This window comes from Cygnus olor, chromosome Z, assembly GCF_009769625.2.
Source record: "Cygnus olor isolate bCygOlo1 chromosome Z, bCygOlo1.pri.v2, whole genome shotgun sequence".
Lineage (NCBI taxonomy): Eukaryota > Metazoa > Chordata > Aves > Anseriformes > Anatidae > Cygnus > Cygnus olor.
In genome coordinates, this window is record NC_049198.1 from 62,570,260 (window position 1) to 62,588,782 (window position 18,523).

At 37.1% G+C, this 18,523-nt stretch overlaps 1 protein-coding gene and 1 long non-coding RNA gene across 6 annotated transcripts in view; both read right to left on the minus strand.

The window, feature by feature from the left end:
• The window catches only part of SRFBP1 (serum response factor binding protein 1), a 77,752-nt gene extending 74,957 nt beyond the window's left edge, over positions 1–2,795 (minus strand). For 2 of the 5 annotated variants that reach the window (XM_040540740.1, XM_040540737.1), the window contains exon 1: positions 2,192–2,337. In XM_040540740.1, the coding sequence (XP_040396674.1) occupies positions 2,192–2,221 (30 nt within the window). In that variant the 5' untranslated portion in view covers positions 2,222–2,337. Of the gene's footprint in view, positions 1–2,037; positions 2,097–2,191; positions 2,340–2,530 lie in introns of those variants that run through there. The other 3 variants (XM_040540733.1, XM_040540738.1, XM_040540739.1) reach the window with 3 other exon arrangements.
• Positions 2,796–10,842: 8,047 nt separating this feature from the next.
• On the minus strand, positions 10,843–17,472 carry LOC121062248. Its single transcript, XR_005815493.1, has 3 exons — positions 17,291–17,472; positions 12,778–12,848; positions 10,843–11,704 (listed from the first exon to the last, which is right to left on the minus strand). It is a non-coding gene; the product is annotated as an uncharacterized LOC121062248 (long non-coding RNA).
• Between the last annotated feature and the right edge of the window lie 1,051 nt (positions 17,473–18,523).

The following is an 18,523-nucleotide window of genomic DNA, read 5'->3' on the forward strand; positions in this document are numbered from 1 at the left end:
AACAGTAATACGTGATCCCCGCCACTGAATTACACTGAACCTACTCAGACATTAAGTTATTTATCTCTCTCATCCAGAAATAAACTAAATAAATATATCTTATTAACACAAAGCAGGTGGTATACAGCACTTACATATGCCAATATAGTTTATATGAATGCTGTAGACACTGCATAACTAAGTTTTTGGACATGAGTAACTATTCATTTCTTTAGTTACCACATTTAGGTTATGTATTGAACACACAACAGGAAGTAATTAAAATAAAAGTCAATTAATATTACGAATAGTATCGATTTATGTTACTGAGAAATGTTCTTAAACTATTTCATCTTCCTGTAAATCAGTTAACAAAACATTGAAATCTATCAAACTAAAACTATATGACTCCATCATATAGTTTATTAATTAAAAGCAGCAGTCTGCCTTAGTGAGAATTAAAACCTGGAACATGTAAATATAATCCAACCAAGTTTACCAGGCCTTAGAGAGAACTGCTGTATATCCAGCCAGGACAAACAAATAAGGTTATCACCTATTCACTACTTAAAGATCTTTCTGCAATAATTAGCATGTCTATTTGATATAGCCTAATATGGGAAGAAATTTATATGATCCCTAGTATTTTTTTACTGCAGAATGCCAAAGCCACACAGCACAAAGCTGCTTTTTAATTTCAGTAAGTCTGTCACTTAGCAGATTGGAAGAATATACCAAAAAAGCCAATAGCTGAAAACACTAGGCTCTCTAAAATCATTTCTTCACTCATGCTCAAACTCTACCACGCTACCTTGACCAGAGAAAGACAAATATTTCTTAACAGCAAGACAAATTCTCTCAGAAGCATCCCAGTAACTTCAAGAAATACACAGAGAATATCTAGGGGAAGAAAACATTTGTGCCAGGTTTTATGATGCATGTTAATAAACACACCATAGAGTCACTGAGGTTGGAAAAGACCTCCAAGATCATCTCATCCAACCATCCCCCTACGACCAATGTCACCCCCTAAACCATGTCCCTAAGCAGCAGGTCTAACCTTTCCTTGAACACCCCCAGGGACAGTGACTCCACCACCTCCCTGGGCAACCCGTTCCAATGCCTGACTGCTCTTTCTGAGAAGAAATGTCTCCTAATTTCTTCTCAGAAAGAGTAGTCAGGCATGCTTTAAGAAAAGCACGATGCTTTAATAAAAGGAATAGTTATAGAAATGGAAAAAATGTTTAATCTATACACTTTAGGTCTCTATCAAAAAGATGCAGCTTATTCTTCATCAGCTTGGCCTGCTGTCCTTCCTGATCAGATAGCAGCCAGGATTTCAGTCTCTACACTGTGTTATGCCTCAAATGGACCTATTTCACAGGGTGATTATCTTTTCATCTATTGACAACTCTGATGAAAGTTCCCACCTCCAGGAATCTCTCAAAGAGCTAACTTTGAGTTTCCTCTTAGGATTGGGTGATACTTGAGCTATCAGAAACACAACCATCACTGGTGTCCTTACTGAAATCTGCCAGTCTTTTGTACACAAACTCATAATATTCTGTCTTTCTCTGAAGAACTGTTTGACCGTTCTTCATTCACGTAATGCTGATTTTTCCATTCCTTGTTAAATGGGTATCTGTTTAGGGACCGATGGAAGTTCAGGCGGCACTTCACAGTCTACGAGCAAACTCTCTGAATGAAACATGAATATGAAAGAATGAATGAAACAGTCTCCCCTTTCGTTGGAGATTCATTGGCATACTTCAACATGAAATAAGTTACCTTCGAACATATGCTTGTTGGTAACAAGAACCAAAAGCTTATAATAAGTCAGACAGCTGCATTTTATGTAATACTGAACTACATTTTCCCTAATGAACAGGTTACTTCTCACTAAATCTTGCAGATCACCCTCTCTGAATTACTGGATGCCTAGAACATAAGACTTATTTTAAATAAATTCGGGAACAGTCAGATAACCTGCAGTTTGGGTTCTGTTGAACCCAAAAAATCTCAAGTTTCACGTTCTGTGAATCATCTGAGCACTGGCACCTGCAGAAGCCGATAGAGCACAGGGTCAGAGGAATCACCGGCTGTTGTTTAGGTGCTGCAGCAATAAAGGCGCAGCAGGGCGCAGTCGGTACGGGTCAGGCCGGTTACCCGCAGCGCCCTGTAACCGTTAACCCCCCCCCCCGCCCCGCCTCACCTCGTTGTTGAGGTTCAGCACCGGTCCCATGGCACCGGGCCCCTCGCACGCCGCCGCCAAGCGAAACCGCGCGCATGCGTCGCGCCGCGCCGCGCCGCGGAAGGGGCCGCTCCGGGTTGGAAGCTCGGTGGTTGGAGGCCCGCTCTAGGCCGCGTCTCTATGGTCCCGCTCCTCCCGCACCGCCCCAGCCGCGGCGGCTTCCGGGCGGCGCTCCCCGCCTCCCCCCACGTAACGGTCGTAACCGACCCCTCCTCCCCCCCCCTTTTTTTTTGTTCGTAACCCATAATTATTGTTTAATCAATAGGCTTAAGCAAGGCTCCTCGCGTCTGGAAAAAGTACCTGTTGTTCCTCCGCTTGTCTGGCGCAGAGTTCGAAATAACAGATCGTACCTGAAGGCATCTGGAGGAATTGTTTTAAATACCGGGGCTGCGAACCCTTTTGTTTGCGTAAATAAAGCCAGTTTCAAGGAGTCCTTGGGGTGTTCACCAGCAATTAGCTGGCCCCTGGATGGCACTGTTGTGCCTGGAATTGTGTCGCTTTGAAGTCTGAATACACGAAATAAGGCTGTTGTCCACTGTCTGTAAGGCATTTTGCTTGCAGGGTCTGGCATTGAGAATCTGTTATATTTCTGACTGGTGTCAGCCGTCTCCTGTGAGCAAACTGCAGCCAAATCACCTTTGGCTCTAGTTTTTACCAAGTCTTAACTGCAAGCAGGGTCAGGCCATGGTAATCCTTCAAAGCCAAGTTCCACTTGGGGTGCTTCAAAAAGCGGTGCTGGTTATTTGGTAGCAGTCTGTGCTTCATTCAGATCAATAAAGTAAAGTAAACCAAAAAAAAAAAAGTAAACCAAAAGTACTTTGAACGCATCCACTCATAGTGTGGCTGAGGTACCTTGTTCCACCAACAGCTGAATTTCAGGTTAAATCTGACTGCTTTTACCCATTATGCCTTGTTGCTAACTTCAGGTAGGGTGTATTTTTGGAAAAAAAAAATCTGACTTGAGCAGTTAAGTCCAGTCAATGCAAAGACAGTCAGCCATGTATGGTATTCTTTGCTATTCAGTACCATTGATGGCAAGCAGCCATAGTGTTCCACATGAGAAGTAGATGCGTTTGATCACGTCTGTGTATAAACAGTTTTGGATGAAATGCGCTCTGTACAGTCAATATGTTTTTAAAAATCAAAGAACATAATCTCATATCTAGATTAGATTTGTGTGCAGAATGTAAAATTAGAATCAGAAACTCAGTTTGGAAAGATCTGCCAAGGAAAACGAAGGGGTACTTCCCTTTGTCATTATTTTTCATACAAAATTCCTACGTATGCCATTCTTAATTTCCTTTGTGCACCTTAGCAAAGAGAAAGACAAAAGGGCACCATGGAGCCAGCTACAGTTCTCCGGCTGTAACCACTGTCTGCCTGGCCTCACATGAATTAGAATTGTTCCCTGACTCTGCAACCTACTGGATCATTACCTAAACTTTCCTTTCCATTTCCTCTGGACACTGAAATAAGTTGCTTTGGAAGTTTCTTGCAGACCCTGATGACATGCTTCTGGCCTTTCTTCATTCAACAGTTTTGTTTTCTCATTATTCACTCAGTCACTGATGAAAATATGTATTTTGCTTGCTTTTGCTTTCATCTTTTAAACTTCAGAGTCCTTCCAGAGTTTGGAATCGTTGTGCCTCACAGCTGGTTTGTTGGCTCTTTCTCATACTATTTTTTGACTTAAATTTATTCTAAGTTGAGATTTTCTTGTCAGCTTGTCACAGTCAGGATGCTTTGAGGCATTGTCCCATATAACACTTCCACGCCTTGATGCTTTGTTCTGAACTTCCTTTCATGTCAGCATTTCACTCAGAAATGTTGGCAAGCTTTGTCAGTGTTTGAACACATTTCTCTGGACCATCTTCTCTGCTTTGAGAACAGCTGCATTTATGTGCACATGGCAGGGTAGCAAGTGTTTGCAGGACACGGTATGTTGCGGAACAGCACAGGGGAACAGAAGCAGTAAGCTATTTAAGGCAAAAGGGGTTTGTGGTTGGGTCCATTTCCCTCCCTTTATCTGAGCTCGGCTCAGGCTTATGTGGTGTGATCACCTTACAGCTACACCTGGCCATGATCACAGAGGTCGTGCTTTCAGGTCATAGTTTTGGAACACTTACTGAATTTTGTGATTATTAGAGACACTTTTAGTCATATGCACGGTACAGGTGTGATGAAACGTATATTAAGTGTATTTTATATTGAAAAAATAAATTTTAGTAGTTTCAATAAATTTTCTGTTCATTGTTTGTGAACCAAGTCAAAAAAGTTTCACAGAATGAAAGAGTCAATTAAGTTAGCCAGACACTGAGGACCGCAAAGCCAGAAGGTGTTTGTAGCTTCCTGCATTGTATGTAGCTCATGACCTGTGTTTTTTTTTGTTGGGGTGGTGGTGGTTTGTTGTTTTTTTGTTTGTTTTTTTTTGTTTGTTTGTTTGTTTGTTTTGTTTGTTTTGTTGTTGTTGTTGTTGTTGTTTGTTTTCTAGAGGAGTTTCTTGTTACTGATGCCAAAGCATCTGTTCTGGACTTGCTCCCTTTTGTTCATTGGAAATTAAGTTGTAGTAAAACTTAAAGGGTCTAAGGGTCTATCTGAGATTAGGATTCTTTTTTTTTTTTTTTTTTTCTCAGCTCTTTATGGATGTGGAGTATGAGAAAACCTTAATATCACACAACAAGCAACTGGAATATCCAGGTGTGAACTACTGAAACTGCCGCTTATGAAAGGAAAACGTCACAAACATAAATTATTAAGTAATTTATGATGGATTGCAGGAAAAAAACAATACGCATTAAACATTTAAACTTAATGTCCCAGATCTGAGTTCAGCACAAGATCATCCTTGTAGGCTTTGTTTTTCATATAAATTATAAATTATTTATATTCAGAAATATTTTTGAAATTTAAATTATCAGAGTGTGGCTGGTTGCTTATTGGATTCTTGGGAAGAAGCAGCCTCAAAGTTAATTCTGTTCCCTTAAAAATGTGGGGATGTGATCACTTAGAATTGAAATACATTGAATTTCACTGAAGAGCTTCTGCTGGTGCGTACATTACGGGGTGGTAACTGTTAAATATGTATGAAGACCCCAAAAGTTTTAGAAGTTAACAACAGAATATGAAAAATAAGTCTGCAATAACAAGAGCCATTGTCTACTTTTGTATTCTGCCCTAAAAAATCAAAATAACTCAAGTCATGAAACATTTTTAGATGTTACCATGGAAGCTTTTTAGTATGTTTTTCAGTCTTTTTCTTATGTATATGAGAATTCACATTTTAATACTATAATCAAATTATTAACTTAATTTGCAATGTATACATCTTGCTAAGATTTTTGAAATAAGACCAGTTGCATTTTTTAACTGGTCTTTTTTGAAAGAGCATATTCACTGGATTTTTGATGTGAATTAATATCATTGAATTACTCATATAATACCAATTACAAGGGGTCCACCAAACTCACAGAGAAATAATGATAAGAAAATAAGATTCAGGTTGAGAAAAGGGCAGAGAACTGAGCTCCCTTCAATCTCTTGCAGAAGGATCACTCAAAAAGTCAGTTGCAGATGCACACTAAAGAGATCTGATGAGCAGAAGCTGCACGAGAATACAGTAGCAAGATTAACAGTCTTAACATTGACTCTTTGTCTTGCCACAGAAACAACATGTTGAGAAAGCTGAGAATGGAAAAGTGGGTCTGACTCTTGCTTAGAGTGTATACAGCACCTAGGGTGAAAACTAAATAGGGTAAGTCCTAATATCGAGACCCAGGAAGGAAGTTTGGAAGTAGATAGTGGAGCTTGGAGATGGAAGGAGAAAGGAAGAGGGAAAGGACAATAGCTGGAGTGACTGATAGGGTTAGTGGTGCTGTCTGCTAACTGTGTTGTAAAGAAAAAGCTGAAGAGAATGAGTGGAAAATGGAAATGGATAAGTAAAGGCATAACATGGCTTTATTAGCACTAATGGAGAGATGTGAATATGAGTGGATGAGAAAACTAAAACAGAATAGAATTTAACACGCACAGGATAATGTTAGTTACTTATGTGAATATATAAAACAAAGCATCGTGACTTATTGTACTCTTAGAATTAAGAAATTATTTTATTCCAGAATTTTAATTTTGTAAACATAAATTTTCTGTATAAAAAAAGGCCAAAGTTGAAAGACCATCACATCCCACACTGGGCATTTAAAGAGGATATTTAGTCAGGAGTCAAATCAGCATTAGTTGTCTCTTCCATTCCGTTCAGGGAGATGCAGAGGGATATTTCCAGAGAGCAGCTAAGCTCAGCTAAGATCTTGCTGCTGAGGGTAATAGCATTTGAGCGTGAGTGGATTCTTAACCTAAAGTCCTCAGCTGACGTTTAGTTAGGTAGGGTGAATCTTGGCGTGGGTATCATAGATGTGAAGAAAAGCTCAAAAATGGGAGGAGTGTAGTTGGTATTTAGTGTCTACCTAAGTCTGAAATAGTAAGTGGATGTGATTTACTCCAGTTGTCATGAGGTATTTCTTGAGTGCTTCCAGTGCCATTTAAAAGGTAGTGTTTAAGTCAGTGTCATTCTTCATCAAATTCATGTACAAAAGCAGCTGGGGAATTGAGAACTCATAGTCTATTCCAAGGGACATCTAATTAATCAAGCACTTGTCCTCTCTCTCTTTTCTTTCCCCTTTAAAATGGATCTAGGAGTTAAGCCTCTGGAGATGAGCAGAATTCATCCAGGATTTGTCCTTAGGAGGAACTGAGTCAAAGGAATTTATCAAAGTCCAGAGACCAGAAGCTGGCCTAAATTTTTCTGCTGGGCCTGTATATTTTTTTAGTGATGTCTTACTTTGTTACAGCTTTGGAATTGCATATCTGCACAATATTGTTAGGTGGTGAGTTTATAAGAATCCCATTTCAGCATTGGTATTTCTGATAGTTTTGATATGTCAAGAAAGATAACTGACATACAAAAACAAATTTGTAAGTTTAGAAATTCTCTGAATTTCTTCCAGTCTGTTAATTAACACTTGTTTTTACCAGAATGTGAAAAGGATTGCAGCACTTTACCTATGCTCCTTAACGGGATTGTTTTCTCATCCTTAATGTAAACTGAATTTACATTAGAAAAAAAAAATCTTTTTTTTTTTTTTCCAAAGAAAATCAACAACATGCAAACAGAAGTCTACAATGCACTGTAAGTCTTCCTAGAGCAATTAGTTATTCTCAGCAGTTCCTTGGAATTAACACATTTTCTATCCTGGTTCTTCTGGCTTCAAAGAAGCAGCTGCTGGAGCGTATGTTGTCTTGTAAGCATAAGCACTTACAAAACTAAAGCACATTTCTCTGGGGTAACATAGAACATGAGTAGAAGTTGCTGTATTAGATGCCTTCTGCGTTTTAAGTTATCATACATATTTCAGACACTGCTTTTATGTGTCTTTACTTGTCTACCTGTTACAGAATAGTAAAGGACATTCCTGGTCAATTTAAAAATGCATATAAGAGATTGTAGCAACTCGAGAGAAGTTCTATTTGCAAACACATATGAATCCATACAGTGGATACTCATTTGTATGTGCCATTTCTCTAACTAAAATGAGAAAAAGATTAAAACTATGTTTTGTATAACCTCTCTGCAGAATGTGGTTTGTGAAGCAAGCTGCTTTTTTTTTTTTTTTTTTTTTTTTTTTTTTTTTTTTAATACAACTTACAGGAACATAAAAAGGGGATATTTCATGTTTTAAAACTATTTTATATGGTACTGGCTTAAAAATAGTTTACGATCATCTCAGAAAGCAATCTGAAGCTGATGTTCATCCATAAATACATTTTTATGATGTAGCTTTGAGAGGAATAGCCTGTAGTGGAAATTCTGACTGATGAATATGTAACTTCTCCAGTGTTAACAGAACTGTGTTTTGAGGCTTTTAGAAAAGGAGATGAAAAATATAGATAAAAAATTAATTCTTACTTTATAAGGTTGTACAACCAGCAAAAATGGTGTCATTTAAAAGCACTCTGTTTCGTTGCAGAAGTGTGTATTATGTGATATAGCCTGAGTTTATGTAACGTGATCCTCTGGCAAAGATTAAACTTACAGAGCTTTCAAGCCACAAAATGATGGAAAAAATCTGATGTATTTCCAATGCCAAAGCAATTGCTGAATGTTTGTTGTGAAATCAGTAAAAACTGAACATAATTTCCTGGATTCTGAAGGCTTAGAATGTATTACTTTTAACTTCAAATACATCTTCTTTTCTCTGTTTTCAAAGAAACATCAGTGGTTACATTCCAGTTGCTGTATTCAGTTTGAAGAGATGTGTTTTTGGCATGGAAGGGCTGATAAGGGAATCACTGCCATAATATTTATGCTACAGACACAGATACTCCTTATTTTTTAGCTTCCAGGAAATTTATGTTGCTGACTTTATGTTTCACTATTGGTTTGTTTTCACTGAGAGAAAAGAAGAATTCCTTGTGGCAATTTATATATGAAATTTCCAGTAGTAAACATCTTGTACTTCTTAATCTGTTGCACTGTGTACTTCTAATTTGTGAGATAATTAAGCCGTTTCATTATGCATTTATTTGGCAGTTGGTTGGTTTTGACAATCTAGCACAAGTACAATCACACATTAACAATCTCACTAAAATTTTAATTGACTTTTAGTATTACCAGCAAAATCCAAAAGTTATAGAGCGGTTTTAAAAGTAATCTTTAAGTAATTTCCAATTTGTGAAAAGAGTAACTTTTTTTTTTTTTTTAGCGTCACAAAGAGAAAATTGGATTGGCATACAAAACCAATGGGGCATGGATTCTGAACATACCTAAGTGACCCATGAGGTAGGCAGTAGATATTGTTTTCTTAGTTTTGGGCTCTGTTCTCTATGTAATTCTCACTGTTTGCTAGGTTTAGCTGCTTCTTTCCCATAGAAAATAGTCACTGGACATTCTGGGTTCTCTTTAATAGATTTTTCCAATCAGATGTCATTTTTGATATGTAACAGTTTACCAGCTGCACAAACCTGATATTTAAAAATTATTTCTAATAGGAAGAAATGTTTGCATAAACATTACTTCATTCTTCAGTTTCTGATGTTTACAGAACCTGTAGAGTCCATATCTGAATTTAAGAGTATATTTTGTAATGATTTGTATTCTAGGTAAAGAAGGAAGGGAAGGCTTATAAAGATGAAAGAAATTTAAACTTTAGAATTGTAGAGAAAAAGAAGGGGCTTTCTGCTAATTTGAAATATCCTGATGTCTGTCCCGTTACCACAGGCTATAAAAAGTCTTACAACTTCTGTCTTGGGAGAATCTAAATAAGAAGTAAAAAAAGTGCAAACAGGCAGGCACACCGATTAAGTTTTTTGTTGTTGTTGTTGTTGTTTTCCATTTGATAATAATAACAAAACCCACAGTATATGCAAGTTTTGTGTGTTTACTTTTCTGTTTTTACACAGAGCCTTGGTAAGTGATGAAAAGAATCATAGAATCAAAGAACAGCTTGGGTTGCAAGGGACTTTAAAGACCATCCAGTTCCATGAGGGCAAAAGAGGGGGACAATCCCCTCCCTCCATCTGCTGGTCACACCTCTTGTGATGCAGCCCAGGATGCAGCTGACTTTCTGGGCTGCACGCACACTCTGCTGGCTCATGTTGAGCTTTTTGTTCACCAGAACCCCCAAGTCCTTCTCTGCAGGACTGCTCTCAGTGAGTTCTTCTTACAGACTGTGCTTATGCCTGGGATTGCCCCAACCCAGGTGCAGCACCTTGCACTAGGACTCGTTGAACCTCATGCAGTTCACACTTGTTTAGGTTGTCCAGGTCCCTTTAGATGCCATCCCTTCCTTCTGGTGTATCGACTGCACCACTCAGCTTGGTGTCGTCTGCAGACTTGCTGAGGGTGCACTTGATCCCATTGTCTATGTCTGTGAAAGGCCTATGCAATTCCTACCTGATCAGTGTTTATGGTGCAAGTTGTAACTCTCTGTTTGTTTTGTTTGTTTGTTCTTAAACTTAATGTCATGTCTTTGGGGAACACATCTGTGATTCTAGCACTTTGGTCATCTGACTTCCTGTTAGAATAATAAAGAGAAATTAGTAAACAGACATGAACGGTTTGGACAAATAAGGATTCATTCCTATTTATTATTTTTCTCATGTAATTTTCTAAGAAGGTAGACTTTCTGTAGTTAGTGGGTGAATATGCTAAAATATTCAAGACTCATGGACTGTATTACTGCATAAATAGGCACCTTCCATGATATGCTTCATATTTTCCAAATTAGTCTTGGCCTTTGAAGAGTAGACTGAGTAAAGGCTCTGTCTGGTGCTTGTCAGTGATTTCCTGATTTTTCTTACTGTCTTTTTTCAAATCTCCTGAATTTATATCTGTTTGTTCTTGGTTCAAACTTAGTCTACCTTTCTTTTCTGTAATAATTTTTCATCCTATCATGGATACAATAAGCTGTGAAGCCGAATGTATAAGCAGTCTTTTTTTTTTCTTTTTTTTTCCTTTCATTTTCTTTCAGATACGTTGAAGTTTTCAGTTAGCACTCCAGCAATTTTATTAACCTCTATATTTTAATCTATAACTGTATGAAGAATATTTTAATTTCTGATTTTTCTTCTTGCTTTTTTAGTATTAGCAAAGATTTTAAGCCTGCTAATAAAGAAGTTATCATACATCGGTGTGTCTTTTTTATCACTGTTTGACTTCTCTGTGTATGTGTGTGCATATGTGTGCCTTCATTTTGATACTGCATGAGAGAATAAATAGAAAAGTCTCTTATACTATTGATAAAATCTTATAGGAATCCATTTACAAGGTCATCAGCGTAAGTCTGGTGCAGCAGCACTGAGTTAATGCAGACACAGCTCTGTACATGTTTCTTTTGAAGCAAATAAAATAGGAAGGGAGCTAAGTGAATTGCTTGGACTCCCCGTTGCTTCTGCTGCCCTTAGTTTATCCTTGGAAACTCCCAAAACCTTTGACAACAGTGGCAAGGAACTGTGCAGTCACAATATTCTGAGACTTGTTGTAGGCTGTTGGCATTTTATTAGTTTTAGAAAGGAATGATTGGCTTACAGTAAGTAAATATACATGAGTTTTCCTGAAAATTGTCATTGAAAGTGAATATTCATAACTGAATGGCAGTTATGGTGATATAAGGTGAAGATGACAGGCACTGTACAAATAACAGTTATTTTCTGAAGAAATGAATGCACATAGTGATCTTGTCTGGCTCTCTGCCTATGAAGGTACAAAATCCCTGCAGCCTGTAATAATAGCTTGATTAATACCTGATTGTAATTCTTTCCTTCATGGCAGTCATGCCTGGAGAATGAACAACTATATTCAGTTTGTTCCAAACAAAATGGCACATATTTCAAGAGCAATTTTCAGATGAATATATGAATAGGAAATCCTGTGAAATGACTGCATATCCTCTTCTTTCTTGCTGTCCAATAATGCATAACCACCTTTAGGATAATTTTAGAGAGAAGGACTGCTATGAGAAGGTTTTTTCAGACTGCTCAGCATTTAAGAACTGAACTTACTGAGGTCCTAAGTGGCTTGCCCAAAGTTCTTGCACAAATTTGTGATCAATCCAGAGAAATAAATTTGATTTCTGTTTTTCACCTTCGTGGCCTATGTGCTGCATTAGTGACATTTAATCTATGCAAAAGCATTGTTTTCCAAAGGAATATTATGTTACTTCTTCCTCTGGTTCCTCATTCATTTATTTAGAGGTCAAAGGCCTGAGTCCGCATGACTATCTTGCATTGCAATAGTTTTGGAAAGCAGACAGAAATTTGATAGCTCAGCATACTTAGGACTTCTCTGTAACTTTGTGGAGGGAAGGGTGCTTAGTGGATGGGGGAAGAATTCTACTGGATTCTGATTGTATGCCTCATTTTGATACAGAAGTTCCTAGGGAAAAGGAAACAAGGACAGGACAGTCCTCAGCTACTTCATTGTTCTCTGCACTTATTGGTGGCAGGCTATCCAGATGCTTTAATGTATGTGAGGATCAAATAAGCCAGTTGCAGGGCTGGTACAAGTTCAAAACTGGCAAAAATGCATTGCTGAGCATAGCTCAACTGGGAACATGAAAATCTAGGCTGAAGTTGGTGCAGCTGAAATCTGCAGTGCATAAGGACCCCTGTGTGTAGGCTTTACAAATAAAAAGTTGGCCTCAGCTCATGTAAGTGATTAATCCATTTAGGCAGGTCTTTTTTGTACAACTTAATTTGAAGTCTCTTGTTAAAGCACACTAAGTAAGATTAGAGTCTGGAGGGAGGACTTGTTTGGGGAGGGGCAGAAGGTTAGTCTTGTTCTAGTGATTTTACCGGTAGGGATTTTTTTACTTTCTCCAGAAGGTATTTCTTTTAGAAATAATGAGTTCACTTATGATATCGTTGATATGAGAAACTAGTGAAAAAGTCCAAAAGCCAATTTCTACACTACTTTTTGAATGATCATACAGTCATTAAAATAATAAACAAGCCTCCATGGACTATGCAAGTACAGCGAGAAGAATAAGCAAATTTACCTTGCATGCATACCCTTAAAAAATGCTGTGAGAGTAATTGATTTCTGTGACCTGGTGGCAAACCTGGAAACCTGAAGACAAAAAAAAAAAAGTTCAAAATGACCTATTTTTTATTTTAAAATAGCGGTCATTTACACATTTTTTCCACTTGCTATTTAAAACACATCTTTTGTATTGTACAACAGCATTTAAAAGGGCATCAAGAAAAGCAAATTTTTGCTTTCTATACCTTTCTTAGTCTTTCAATTTATTGAAATTTTATCAATAAACTACCACCAGTATATTCAAAGAAGTTGCTGAATAATCTTTGTTTTGCAATATTGCTTTCACAAAGGCTAGCTTAATGGCTGCAAATCCATAGTTGCTGTCATGTATGGTGTTTTGGATGATTCTGTTATTGACTAATAAAATGCATGCTCCACCTGATGTCCCTGATTTGAGTGATCTGTGGTAGCTTACTCTTGTAACATTATCACTACTGAGTGATAAATTCTTATTTTCTGATTTTATCAAAATCTAGATATTTTCTGCAGGTTTCCCTCTAGAGTCAAGGTTTTGCTATTCTCTCTGTCGTATTCCTTAAGCAATGGGTTCTAGAGTCTTCCTCACTCTCTCTGTCTCTCCATCCCAATAAACACATTCATGGAACAATTTCAAAAAGAAAAAAATCCATCTTGGCATATACTTTAACATGAGTTTAGAATACTCTCATAAGGAATAGTTGTTCTGGTACCTGTGGTGAAGAATGAAATAGAACTAAGCCCAGCCACTGGTCTTTGAGTAAATGATACAATATCTTCCTCTTTGGTGTCTGAGTTCCAGTTTCTAATGCTCCATTTTTCTTTTCCAGATGTACTGAGTAAGTTTATCCCAAAATTTTTGTTAGCTCTGAGTTGGCTACAGTTTTTTTTTCAGCAAATAATTTATTAACATTTGCCACTCCCTGCAGCATATCATTTAGAGCTTATGTAACTAAACCTTGTTCATTATTACATTCATCAGTTCAGAGGCAATAAATGCTTCTTTAATTGAGGAGTGATTGTACTGGCAACAGCAGTTAGTGCTTTCTGTAATGTTTTGAAAACTTAAAAAAAGAAAGAATCTTGCAAAATCTTGTTTTATATGACACAAAAGCCCGATTTGCAATTAGAATAATCCTTTTAAATGAAGAAATCCTACAGAGTTTGTTATTGGCTATTATCAGTAGGAGGCCTAGAAAACACCAAAATTAAATTATGTGCATGTTCATGTGCATTTTGTGGCATATTTGTAGTGTTACATTGATCAAATGGATTTTCAGTCTGCTTGAGTCAGCAGAGAGAAAGTAGTTTATAATAATTTCAAAGTAATATTGTCCAAATTCCATCTGCTTTATGAATAGAAATCCATGAAAGTGCTCATTGAGTACTGTAAGCAGGTCTTACGTCGTGTGTCTGGAGTTTGGTAATTCTACACCATAGCAATAGTAGCCTGTGAAAATAGTTAGCCATATGGTACAGGTCATGGGGCATACTACATTTATCAGAACAGTGTATGTTTTCTTTCTTTTACCGGAAGAGTAAAAATTTAAAGTTGATACTGGTATGTTATGCAACTACCAATTATACAGAAAGAGACAGAGAAAGATAAATTTTCCATCCTTTAATATCACCGAGCAATGCCTTCAGACATCACTCAAGAGTCAAATCTAATCATGTATTACAGCTGGTCTTACAAATTTTGCCCACTAACAAAGTAATAGCCTGTCTTCTACCACAAAAACTTAGAAGCAGCTTTGGGAAGGGAGTATTCACTGATTTAAGGAGACTTTCATGTGTTTATGTGTGCCCTATCTTCCGATATGCTAATACTGAAATCCTTTTATTCTTTATTTATAACAAAGAAAGTTAAAAATATTGCTGGAGTTCTTCAGCAGTGCTGGAAGGGACAGCTTTCTAAAAGTTCACACTATTTCTCTGAAAGTTCACACTGTTTAAGAGAATTATTTATTTTTAAATCTTCAAGGGGAATCTTGACAGTGAAGGCAAGATGCAAACATGTTCAGGTCATAACAGTTCCCTCTTTCAAGACAACATATGCTGTAATTCTTTGTATATCATAATCTGGTTTAAATTCTCTGGAGTTGTTTTCTCTTATCTGTATTTAATATCTGAGACCTAGAAAATATCTGACTAAATTAAAAATCTGTCAATATTTTTTTTTTGAAAAATGAATCAAGTTACAAAATCCTTGTTGTTATTTAAAGCTATGATAAATTGGTTGCGGTGTTTTTACTGTTTTTAAAATTAACCCATATATGCTCTCTGGTATGACAAGTTTATCTGTTCTTCCAAAATTTAAGTTTTGGTTTATTTAGAATATATATTTACATATAACATACATATATGCAAGTATAAGTATACATAATACAAATGTTTAATATATATAAATGATGTAATGCTTAGATAATATCTTGATGTTAAGGATGCAGTTCACGATTTTTATGGATAGTGAGGGACTTAGGTGCAAGACTTTCATTTACCAAGACCTTGTAGCTTAGTATATTGCTGGAAATCATTTTTGTGTGTACAGCCTTAAATTCTGTGCTGGTGTATAAAACTTTCTTCTAAAAAGTACACCAAGCTTTGTCTAAAGGTTACTTTAATATTCCCCTCTCTCTACGTAAAATATATCACAGTTAGAACTTTGAATTTCCTTAAATATATAAAATGGTTCCTTCCACCTACAAGCTACTGTCATTCAAGGTTTATATGAGAAGACCAGCTGACATCTGCTATCTCTAGACATTAGCAGAACAAGAAATATGAGGAACAGAGTTACAGGAACAATAATACTACAGTTGATTTCACTGTATTGATACCAAGATGATTATTGTACCACTCCTGCTGTAAGAAAGCTGTCATTACAAATGGTCGTTGCCAATATGGCTCATAGCAAAGAATATGATGGGCAGTAGCTGAAAGCAAAACTGTAACATCAGATTACAGCAGCTGAAGTTAGTGGATAGAGTTTAAGAATTTCTCAAATATTTAAACTCTTTTAGAAAATGCTTCTTTGCTACTGCAGAACAGGCAGCAAAATTCAAGATATGTAATATGTGAAGTAGTGAGAGATGCTCACAGATACTGCTCAGCCAAAATATACAAATCTATATATAAACATATATACACAAACATATACAAATCTATACATGAAGTAGTCACATGTATAAGCAGATGTAGCTCAATCAACAAAAGAAATGTGTTTCTGCAGTTGTTCCTTTTGACGTCTTTGCAAGCAGTAATGCAACTTAGGTGGCATTCCCTTCAGAAAATTATAACTGAACAAAGTGCTTTTGAAAAGCATTTAGACAACCTAACCAACCACATGTAATCGCTTAGATACAACATGATATGATATAGACTGCTTGAAAGGAAAGAAAATGAGGGAACAAGTATCCCATGGGTCATGTTCCCTGCCCACTGTATGAAGCACAAAGTGTAATGTTGTCATAGAAAAACTACCTTGCTGTACATACTCTGAGATCCTCACTGGAGATTCCCCTATGTTCTTCTGACAAGAAAGGACAGTTAGTTGGCCTGTAGGGATAAAGGTGCTGCATAAATATGCTTACTTGTGTCTGTCTACACTGTACCCTTCGAAAAAAAATAGGACGATCAGTTCAGAAAAGTCTTCATGGTGACTGGTGATTTAACATTTTTTTGTTTGCAGGTACTGAAAACTGGTTGGCCGCAGAAGTGCTTGCTGATGAAGCTGCATTGCACTAATTATGGTGCATCACCTCCATTGCTAGCTTTCATTTCAGTTATGTGTTTGCCTATGAATTTGCTGCCTGGTAACTTGCAAAACCGTGGTAGGTTAGAACTTAATTAGATAAATTATAAATTAATTAGATCATAAATAATTTATATATGGAGTACTGTTTTAGTACTTTTTATTCTCTAAGGTTAGTTAAAAAAGCTGATGTGCTGTTAGTTTCCACCACCATACTGATAGGTTCTTAGTTATTAATACATATTCATGACGCTCTTGGGGTATTCAGGGTGCTGAAACAAATAGCTCTTGGAACATTGACTATTGCTTCTGCACGTTTTCCCAACACCTGCTTTGTATTTCAACTTTCTGTACTCCCCAATTTCCTTGCCCAATCCGGGCCTCAGCATAAAACAGAGCTGCCAAAAGCAAGAAGTGAAAAGAAGTTTCTGGTTCCTTTAAGCTATGGTCAGGCAACACTGTTCTACAGTGTTTTCTTTTTATACAACCAGACACCTGAGCATGCTCTCACCTTTATTCTACATTTTTGCACTCAGTTAAAGCTCTAGCAAAACCTTATGACTGAAGAAAGGCAGCAAAAAAAAGCCTGATAGATGATTCTCAGCTTCCCAAAGAGGTTTTAGAGATTGTGGTCTGCAAATAGATCTGCCAGTCTGTTTGTCTGGACAAAGTCATTCTTCACAGCACAATAAATTGGCTGGACTTTGTGGGTACTAATCCCTCTTTTGGGATCTCTTACCTCAGAGGTGCAGGATGCTCCACAGAATTGTGAGGACCGGCTATCATGCCCTGTCATTCTGCTAGAGCTGGTCCAGCTTTCACAGACAAGAACTTGCATTACCACCCATTTCCCATGTCATCAAGCATCCAGTGGAGCATGATATTCCTTAAAGCAGATTTATGGAAACTAATGTGTCTCTGGATTTTATAAAAAAAAAAAAAAAAAAAAAAAAAAAAGCAACAACAACAAAAACAAACAAAACAAAACCAGAAAATTATTATCAGAAAATTCCCAATGGATTTTACAAATAAGTTGTGTAAGAGTATTAAATTGTATTGGATGTTTTTCTAAAAGAGTGAAAATATCTCTTAGAATTATGGGAAGCTAAAATTCCTCTAGAGAACATTGACAGGTCACTCATGAGCTGCCAAGAAAAAGCACTCTGACTGTGGAAATCTGACATTTAATAGGCTGACACTGACACAAGAGTGCAGTTCCCTCATAACAAAGTTGTATTTGCACTGTGGTTCAACATGGAAACCACTCGCAAGTAATCGTTGTGGCTGTTAGGCAGCTATTATCATCATTGTTTTCAGGTGTGGAAAACATCCTAAAGGTATCAAGGAACTGAGAAAAGACTGAAATCTGTTGACCTCTAGGCCTTTGCCTTAACAAAAAACACTGGGAGCATAAAGTAAAGGATGAGTAAAAGACTATTAAAGAGAGCTTGCTTCAATAATTCAGGTCATAGTAGCTCTTGTGAAAATATGATATGATCAAAGTCGGGGACCTACAACACCACTGATACTAATTTAGTAGCATGTGCCATTGAAGCTGTTATATATGCAGAAGTTCCTCGCTCAGTGCTCTAAGTGTAATGTTATCAGACTTAGTGTCTTGAAATTCAGAATTTTATTACTCCCTAGTGCAGATTAGTGGTGTCTTCAGAGACTCTATCATCATTTTCAGGCTGCTGTATGACAGCTTTTCAGATGGTGCCAGTCATATCAATGGAAATACAGGATTATTGCACAAGATCTGAAACGTGAATGGTGACTTTTTCTACTTCAGGGTTTTCTATGACAGGGACAAGAATGTGATTTTAAAACAAGATTTGTGTTGCAAAGCTGACTCGTGAGGTAGAGCTATAGAAACTTTTAGCAGTATCACCTAGAATTTCTCCTTGCCTTCCTGAAGGCCACTGTAAGAGCTTCTTTACTATTTCTGAAAGGAAATGAACTGACAGACTTG